The 10682-nt window shown below is 31.7% G+C and overlaps 1 protein-coding gene across 1 annotated transcript; it reads right to left on the minus strand.

Annotated features, from left to right (window-relative positions):
• Positions 1-510: 510 nt before the first annotated feature.
• On the minus strand, positions 511-2496 carry LOC131076377 (dynamin-related protein 4C-like). The gene has a single exon (XM_058013518.2). The coding sequence runs from the start codon at positions 2494-2496 to the stop codon at positions 511-513; it is 1986 nt and encodes a 661-aa protein (XP_057869501.2).
• Between the last annotated feature and the right edge of the window lie 8186 nt (positions 2497-10682).

Consider the following 10682-nt stretch of genomic DNA (forward strand, 5'->3'; position numbering starts at 1 on the left):
GTATGCCAGGGATGTAGAAAATAGTTATTAGCTGTAGCAAGTGTAGGCAGATAGCAGAATATTTTATGAGAGTAATAGGGCATGAGAAGCAGTAATTATTTTGTTGCAGCCAACAAATGCAGTGGAGTCTATTTTGGATATACTCGAGAACAAGGAAAGGGCAGCAGCCATATGTCTTTAAATCGTAGATTAGTCTTTGTATGAGTTTTAAATTAGTATAAATATATATCAATTTCTGTTTTATCGTTGTGAAATCTACTCTGTGCTTTTGTTATTTGTTTCCTCTACCTCTTGCCATCAATTTGAGAAAAAAGAAAAACACATATTTCAGACATTGAAAACACAATACTTCACCATATCAGTGAGCAAAATCCAACAGATTGAAATGGAAAAAGTCTAATATTCCACATTAGTGTCTGATATATGCAGCAATGTACAAATTTTCAGCTTTGTTCCATACTACAACCAAAAAAAATATAGAAACTTAAGAAACATCTAGTAGAAGCAATTCTACACTTCTCGAAGCTTACCAATGATTTCTGAAAGTGTAGACTTTGACTCTCTCAACGTATCAACGCTCTGGAGAAGCTTCCTCCGCTTAGTTGTTGTTATCGGGCTCTCTTCGAGAATATCACCCATCTTTGCTGACTCTCCAGTCCCTACCACTTCCTTGACAATTAAGTTCACAATATCATTTTGAACCATTTGATGGAATGTAAAGCGAAGATGGAGAGGAATCTCGTCAGCAAGTCTCATCTTCACCATACTCCAATATGCCATGACACTCATCTTCATCTCAAATGCCGCTTCCAGCTGATTATGGCCTTTTGGCACTGTTTGTAGATTTATTTCACCAATTCCTTTAAGCATAACAGAGCTCTGATTCTGTTTTATCGCTTTCATAAAAGTTTTCCTCAATCCTTGCCAATTTTGCTGAGACTCCAAATAACCAGGATTCATGGTGAAAAAAATGGTCTTCTGTTTTTGGAGGCTGTCTAGCACAAACTGAATGCATTCCTCCTTTTTCCTGTCGATAAGAGCTTGGAAAGCTCTGCGTGAAGCTGAATGAAGGAGGGGATAGCATTGTGTTTCGCTATCAATAACACGACATACAACCTTGTCTATATATTCGCAAGCCCTTATGGCTATATCCCTACTTCTCTCTGACACAATCTCGATACGGCTTTGTATGAGACTGGCTAAAACAGAATGGGGTAGTGAGTTGTGAAGACTAATCCCTTGGGCTTCTTCCATTAATTTTACTTCTTCAGCCAGAAATTCACCAGGGGTTTCTTCGATTGCTGTTGATAGATCATGTGAATAGCTCTCAAACATCCTATGGAGGCAGGCAATACAGTGCATTTCAGGTGCAGCGGAAAACAGCTCAATACCCCCCTGTACAACAAGCTTGTGCAAAATACATTTGATAGAATCCATGAGTCTCATGAATTCTATCATGGCTTCTCCAGAGTTGGAGATATTGCGAGGCAAAGCATTCAGTTCTGACTGCCTCTTCGAAAGTGTTACATCAATATTTTTGACTATTTTGGGCAAGCGTTTACTGATACCTATCATTTGAATCTCTATAAGCTTTTGGGCCAACACAGGTATTCCAACCATAGTCTTGTCAATTTTAGAAAGGTCGGGATCTTTTGTGAACAGTTCATACTCCATTTGCCTTGCCTGAAAATTAGTTTCATTCCCAACCCTGTTTCTCACGCAGACATACTCAAAACCTATATTTACAGCATCATCTGTAACTTTCTCTAGTACACCCTTAGGTGCTTTATCTACCTTAGTGACAACAGCCAGTGTTCTTTCCCCCTTTTTATCTACTCGTTGGGACATTTTAATGGACTCACAGGCGGGGAAATCCGCAGCAGCAGGTAACACATTCAGTATTATGTTCTGCTTGGGAGCTATATATTGCATTATGATACGTGAAATTTGCTCGTACATATCTTGAGGCTGGCCATGCACAGGCACCCTTGATATACCAGGTAAATCAATCATGGTGAGATCTGGAGCATTGGGCTTGCATACATTGAGTGTTACTGGAGTGTCGCCAATACCCTTTCCTGTTCCTGCAATCTCCTCTGTAACTGAATTGAGTGTTTCTGCTATACTCGATTCTGCAATGCTGCTTCGTTTCTTTCCATTGTATTCAATAAAGATTTGACGTTCCTCCGGTTTGCAGTTCTGCAATCTCACGACAACAGGGACTCGTGTACAAATTCCCTGACCTCTTGGTAGGCTAATGCCTGTGAGAGACTCCAGCACACTTGACTTCCCAGATGACTGGTCTCCAATAACAACAATGCTTGGAAGATTAATACCTTCTTTCATTACTCCCAGACGACGTAGAGTGTCAACTGTATCCAGCAGTGGACGAATGCGCTCATTATAACTCTCACTAAGAGATAGGGTTTCCCCATTCTCAATGTCTGGACTGTCAAGAATTTGAGTCATATTACCTCGCTCTTCTGTGTAAGCCATGCTGCATGCATAAAAATATATAATTTTTAGAAAATGTTTGATATATAAATCCTCTAAAATTACTGCAATTATTGTGTATTGAAACAAAATCGATGTAGGGTAGATAACTCAATAGCTGAACACGTACAAATGAATTGCGTGTATTAGAATATCCACTAATTTCTCCCACGAAGCTCCAGATATTAATTATAACTGCAAAAAAATCAGAAACAATTAGGAATCTTCTAAAAATATCATGTTGCTATTTTTTAACAAATGCAGTTTTAGTTCCCAGAAGTTTTTTTGCATGTAGCAAAACCTGTATTCATTACAAGAGAAGTTGGTATCATTTGGATATTCAACATTTTGTGACTGAGTGTCCTTTGGTGTTTTGGATCTTAAGCAACCCACAAGATGGTGGACTTAGGAAGTGGAAGATATTACAAACCCTTACATCGTGAAGAGAAGGATATTTTTTATCCTTTGGAGTGAACAAAAGATATGTGAAGGCTTATATCTCATGAGTTTAGGAGCCACAATGATGAAGTGGTTGAATTGAAATTGGATGAATAACAATTCATACTTGACAAGGATCCATATTCTTGACATGCTTGGGAGCGCATCACTTGTGGGATTTGAGGAAAATATGGAGTTAATCAATTCATGCTTTGAGTTTTATGTTTCTGATTTCTCACATTCTTTTGTTGAAGAGCATGGTATTTTAGTGGATTCTAATTGAGGAGCAAGTTGTTTGATGTTGAAGAGTTTGTAAGATATGCTATTATATGTGAGACTCAAGCTATTATTTCTCTATCATCATATTAGCAAAGGAGAGCTTTCAAATATGCGCTACTAGAAATATTTGTACATTGGATATTTCAACATTTTACTGATAGTGGACACACCAATATTGTTGTACATTTTGTGTTGGTATCAAGCTGCCTATTCATTTTGATTTCCAAAGAGACCATAAACTTCAAATATATGCCTTGTAGCTTGACTTACCAATTAAAGCTAAATTCAGTAATACATTGTTACTTGGGAATTGCTGAAAACATGCTTTGTTTCAAGACTTTGGTTGCAATTGTGAAGCATCTAGAAAATATTTCAAGTATATATCAGCAACATGCACTACAAAGCATAGACTAAACTGCCATAACTTGTCATTGATGAACCTCACAGCATGCAGATTGCAGCCAAATTATGTGTGCAATTAGCAAACAAGAATAATGATTGCCTTGAGGAAGCAATAATAAGGAATATTCATCAGCACTAGGGGGCTACTCCTCAGTAATAAAGGCAGCAAAAACATTAATGTTTATTATCCTAACTAATTTATGGGCCACGATCCTGGGAACGACACAATTAGTATGGGCAGCCTTAACAACATAATTAATTAATGTCAAGAAGCATTTTGGAATTATAGCAAAGGATAAAATGTAATGATATGAGTGATAAAACAATATTAGCTTGAATTTTATAACCATTTACATGTCAAAATATTAATATTAAGTATAGACATAAATTTTTGAAAATAAACTTCACATAAAAATAAAAATATCCCCTTATCAAAGTTTTAGAGGGTGCATCTCTTCTCTTAGATATAGAAATATAAAAGGAAAAATATTTTATTATAGAAAGAGGCATGAAGGGTGAATGGAAAATAAGAAGGAAACTGGAATAGAATAATCAATAAATATTATCTTGAGTCAATGTTAATTTGAAAAAATGTTAAGTATATTATTAGACTGTGAATAAATAGATGCATAGATATACCTTACAAAAAGTATTGATATTAATGAGTAATTTGAATGCTTCTCTTTGCATAAATATGTAATAGTAGATTTGTTAACAATCGTTTTTGAATCTTAGGAGAAACAAATTTCAAATAGGAAGGATGATCAACCTTTTGGATTCATGAGAGATGAAGGATGACCAAAATTCATCCTTCTTATCAAGAATGCCACCTAGAAATGGAATGGACGGCCACTATTACATGCTTATGGGTTGGAGGGTGGAATGGACCAAAACTCTTTCAATTCTTTTTCGCTTGATTGAAGAGGATAACTAGCCTCCAAGATGAACTTAGGGATAGAAGGTCAACCCACCTTCCATGCTTTTGTAATACAAGGGACACCAACATTGAGATTAGAGTTTGACAATGTTTGTAATGAATTCCTAATGAGGTTATTGTAAGAATTTACTTTGGAATGATTATTGCCTTAATTGGATTTCAATATGAATGATGCTTACGTGATATCATGATGTGTAGGAATGCTTAGTAAAAATAGGTTTTGTCATGGCTTATGATTTAATGTCAATTTCTAGTGACTAATATTGTGTGAAGGGCCTAGAATAGGAATTCCCTTTGAAAGATGATAATTTTATACTCCTAAATATATTGCATTTCTTATTTTAATTAGAATTGTGGGTTTAAGAAAAAATTGAAGAATAACCCAAAAGGGAACAGTACAATGAGAATCAAAGCCTTAATCTTACTAGCCTACTAGACAAACCTACTATAGAAATTATTCAATTAGAGTTAGCTAGTTATCCCTCTTCTAAAGTAAATAAAAAATAAATTCAAGTAGGTAAATATTACACTTCTATATGTGTGTGCCTTTCTCATGTATGCTTTATGTCTTGTTTGTATGCTTCATGACTTATGTGTGTGATTGTTTTCATCGATTTATTTATATTTTTTCTCTAGGTTTCCAACATGTTTTACTCCATGTGTGTTTATGATTACTTTAGGCTTAAAAATTAATTTAGACTGTACTAGAGCTTTAGAATATTTCAATGAATCCTGTTCTCATTGAGAATGTTAATAGTTACCTTAAGGTTGATATATCATGGTGCTTAACAAAAGTATATAATTAACATATCTAAATGTTCCATCATGTTTATAGGATAGGTACGAGTGTGGTGTGTGTATTGGCCACAAGTGAAAATATTTTTTAACACTTATTAATGTCTAGCGTGAATAGCATGCCCTTGTTTTCCTTTTTCTCATCACATGTAAAAATATCAAACCATATAATGAACATGTTGGCATTGAGAAAAACTTAAAATTTAGTAGAAATAAAGAATTAGTACTTAATAAATTAATATGACTCTTCTCTTAGGATGACCGTTAATAAACTACTCAAGCAATTTCATTCTTAGCTCTCAATGTCTAACCATGTGATCCTAAACTATATATAGGTATCTAATGCTTTAATGCTTTTATAGAGAGAGAAAAAAAAATAGCACGTAAAGCCTCAAATAATTCTATTAAAAGGCCTTCTAATCTAATAAAATATATTTCATGAGAAATTCATTCATGAACTACATGTCAATTATATAATATAAGCACTACCACTTGTTTCAATCATTTTCCTTCACCACAAGCAGTGCACTGTCAAATGCACAATTATATATTGGCTCCACGTTTCTCAATATTAATTATTCCCAAAGGAATAAAATTACTTCTATAGAAGGAAGAAAAATCACTATCAGAATCTCATTGTCAATTAAAAGGATGACCTTAAGAAACATTTATCATTTACAAATGCTATCATATTATCTGGAGAATATCAACGAAATACAAAGGATTTCAAGGTGTTTATACCATTTGGTAGATATCTGAAAATAGAAATGTTTCAAGAAAATAACCAAGGCGATGGTAGACTAAGAAGTGAAGAATAAACGAATTCAACTATCGTGTCAAAAACTCGGTCATCATTCTAGCCCTGAACTCCCATCTTTGTGTCTTAAAACAAGTCTACTTGTAACTCCTCTATCATGAATGTCTCATTTTTTTCAAATCTAAAATGCAAGAAAGATATTCCAGTAATACCTCTGTGATAACCTCTATAAAAGATGTATAACCCACTCATTACCCTCAAAATTATAAACAACATAGAAAACTAAACTATCATGTTTTGTTGATGTCATAAAATTATATTTCATAAAAAGATAACAATATATTATCACACCAAACCTAAAATACAAACAATTATTTAAAAATAATTCTGTAAAAATAATTCACTAAGGATCAAAGTGAACCCAAATTAATTACCTAACATATACAACTATACCAGTGAAAATATCTTACTTTGTGTTAGGGGACATCTTTTTTCTCCATGTATCTCTACTCTGAAAAATTAAATTTTGTGGCACTTTAGATTGTTGAAACAAGCTAACAAAGCTTATTGATATTTCAATCTAGTTCTTAACTCATAAAATCATCCTCAAGATTACATCATATGCTCTACATTTGACCTCTATTTTCAAGAAACAAACAAAATTTAGCCAATGCCCATCTACTATTCCATTATGCATTCTTACACCTCTAATAAACTACTATCAAAACTATGAATCCAAACTATAAATAGAACTTGAAAATGATTACAAATATATATGAAAGATAATAATTTTAGAAAATATCTAATTGGTTTGGTTACAGAATGTGAGAATAATGAAATAAACCAAAAAGATATAAATTTCTTTTACAAAAATATTATAATCCTCGTATTAATATGTCTTAAGATTTCCCTTGATATAATGTAATGTGATATCCATTATATTATGCAAAAAATTGGGTAACCCAAATAAGTCTTTTGAAAATATGTGTGCTCCAAACGAAAAATTAATTTTAAGATTCATGACATTTTGTCTTTTCTTTGTAAGGATGAGAGAAAAATTATTCTAATTCATTTGATTCATTATGTTGTTAAGAGTTATTAACAAAAATATATCTTAGTTGAAATTAGCAACTTGAGATAATATCAAACTTGCACAACAAAAGCTAATTAAATCACAAGGAGGGTTTAATAATTAAAAATCTCTAAGGGTTGATTTCAGATCCTAATATTGATAAAATATTTAATGGACAAGATATAATCCACCATTTCTTGATGAAAAACAATCTTGGGAAGTGGACACTATCATACCCATACCACTAAATAGCCTCACAACATGCAAATTGTAGCCAAAAGATTTGGGCAATCAAAAAACAATAATAGTAATTGCCTTTCGGATGAAATAATAATTAATATTCATTAAGACTATGCGGCAATTCAATGAAAAATTATGGATATGACAACATTAATATTTATTATCTTCACCAAGTTATAGGTGATGATCCTTGGAATGACACAATTAGTAAGAACAGAAATAACATCATAATTAATTAATATTACCTTTAGTAATACACAATATAAAGTAGCACTTTAAGTTTGATAGAATGACATGTTCTCCTCAGAAAACAAATTTCTATTCAAAAGACTACAACTCTTCACTTGGATATAGAGGTATAAAAGCAAAGGTGTTTTATTGGAAAGGAGGCATGAAGGTTAAATAGAAAAACAAGAAGGAAATTGAAATAGAAACAACAATAAATATTATCTTTAGCTATAGTGTCAATTTGAGATAAGTTTAAGTGTATTATTCAATTATGAATAAATAGATTTATAGATATACCTTATAAAAATTATTGATCATTGTGAGTATCTAAATGCTTATTTTTCTTATAAATATATAATAATAGAGTTGTATAATAATACATTTATAATTTATGAGAAACAAATTGCAAATACCTAAAGGATGACCAACATTCATGCTTCTTATAGTGTATACCACCCAAACATGAAATGGATGGCCATCATTCCATGCTCATAGTTTTGGGGGATGGAATGGACTAAAAATCCTTCTATCTTGTGATCTAAATTGAGGAGGACAACTAGCCTCTCGAGTGAATAAAAGGGTGGTAGGGTGACCCAGCTTCCATTCTCTAACAATATAAAGTCAACCAACCTTTAGATTGTGGTTAGAAAATGTTAAAAAATGATTTCATAATGATATATTTTTAGGAATGCACATTGGAGTAACTATTCTTTAGTTTGATTTCATTATAAAGGGTGTTTATGCGATATCATTATGCCTACTAACTCTAACTAAAAAATGCTATCATGGCTTATGATTTAATCTCAATTTCTAGTGACTAATATTGTGTGCATGACCAAGAATTTTATTACAAATGGAATTTAAATTATCAGATTATACTCTTAAATGTATTACATTTATTATTTTAATTGGAATTATGATATAGAAGGAATTTGAGGAATAATCGAAAATGAGACATTACATACACCTACTTTATTCTAGTAATAAACATTAAAGGCATTTTAGAGATGGCAACACAAGAAGAATCAAAGGGTATTGCTAAGGAAATCATCCCATATCATTTTCTAAATAGTTCATATATTTCATGTTATTTTTATTTTGAGAATGGATCTTTAGGAAAGAGGCAATATTTGGTTCTCATGTAAAGCATGGGTTTCAAGGAATTTGATAAAATGAAGTTCAATGGTTTAAAAGAGAGATTTAAAAGGTATGATGCTAACCTTAATTTGAAAGAAATAATATTGTATTTGGTTTATGTTAGAAAAATGATGAATAAATACTAAATTGAATGGATAATCTATTAGGTTTTCTTTTAAGGGACTGAAGAGCCATGGAAAGAGTGATCTTGTAAGATGATGTAAGATGATTTTTTATAATGAATTACTATTGGCATTTTTCAAACTTTGATGGTATTTCCATCATGTTTTTTTTTTTGTTGATATATTGGCCACTAAATTTTAAATGAAAATGTGAAGGATGTCAAATTTGTGCCAAAGCACTTCTAGGAGTTCATCATCTTCGAAGAGAAAAAGTTATTATTTACCTTTTGGATATTTAGAGTACCATGGAAGGAATTTTTTTGTTGTATTATTACTCTTATTATATATTTTAAACCCATAACATCAGCATATGTTTCTAAAGTCTTAAATTACAGTTTTCAAATGATAGTGAAGTTCTAATTAGAAATCCAAGACTCCTTTTGATTTGAAGAGAGAGAGATTGTTTTGGAAGAGTTTTGAGGAGGAAACAATCAACAATTTCATTAAGTTTCCTAACATAATAGAACATACCATAAAAAAATTATGCTTTCATGTTGAAAATTTTAATGTGAAGATCCGATTGTGCTTGTTGAATGATTCAAGAAGTTCATAGTCTTCCATCAAATTTGCCTTTATTTTGCAAAATCAATCTTTGGATTTTGGTGGATTTTCTGTGACTTTATTCTTCATATGTTTCATTACTATTTCCAATGATACTCTAATGTTGTATAAGAATCTTTCAATATAGGCAATATTTGTAGTACTTTCTGATATATCAAGCTAACTCTCTCCAAAATTCCAAGGTAATGAGTTATATGTTTCTACAATTGATAACAAATTTAATGGTGGATAAATTTTTTATTGTTAAAAATATTTCTACTGCATAAATCAGATTTATATCTTTGATAATGGTTGAAATAGATTTTGTTATGGTTTTCACACACATAGCTTTAGAGAGAAGTTGAAGAGAACAGGTTATTAATCCAAAAAATTACAAATATTGATATTATCGTTAAGTAATAAATAAGGAGCAGGATTTTCCACATTCAATACCATCATCACAATATGATAGAGAACAAGTTCATTTTCCTTGAAATTTTTGCGATGATTGGGAGGAAAAATCAACTTCGCATAGGTTCATGATCACGGTTTGTTGTCTAGTATGAAATGTGTGGTTATTTTTGCATTAATAATTTGGATCATTCTCATTTAAATTGATTAAGGAAAATAAAATTTTGGGAAGGAAAGACTTGTCATATCACCTTTTTATAATTGTCTAAAAATAGTCATTTAGTAAAAATAGTAAGTTTGTAGTCCAAAATAGAAAATTAGCACTTTATTATTGTTTTGGAAATATTAAAAAAAAAAATTGATTTCATTGAGATTATAATATTAATTAAACACCAAATATATTTGATATTTTTCTAAAATTGGTGCAGGATCCTCTTCTAGCCTATTTTTTGCATTTAGTGGTTATGCCAAGCCAAAACAAGTGGCACAATGCATTGGGACTCAAATAAATAAGAGGATACCTAGCACCAGATTTTACATTCATTAAATGAAATCAAATATCTATTTGGTCATGGTTTTTAGGTACCCAACTATGAATTTGAAGGTTTTTGTAATAAAAAAAGTTCTTGGCTATTTTGCATCATTCTTGATTGCAAATTTGCTAAGCTTTTCCTTGTTTCTTTAGTGTTTGATAAACTAGTGGAAAAAGAAACTTGTGAGATGCTCATTGTTTCAAATTGATACACGGTTTGGAGGAAAATGGATAATAAG

The sequence above is a fragment of the Cryptomeria japonica genome, chromosome 7, assembly GCF_030272615.1.
Source record: "Cryptomeria japonica chromosome 7, Sugi_1.0, whole genome shotgun sequence".
In the NCBI taxonomy this organism is placed as follows: domain Eukaryota; kingdom Viridiplantae; phylum Streptophyta; class Pinopsida; order Cupressales; family Cupressaceae; genus Cryptomeria; species Cryptomeria japonica.

What these genes read in the sequence shown, in the direction of transcription:
- LOC131076377 (XM_058013518.2), bottom strand. Translation starts at nt 2,496, where the DNA reads ATGGCTTACACAGAAGAGCGAGGTAATATGACTCAAATTCTTGACAGT.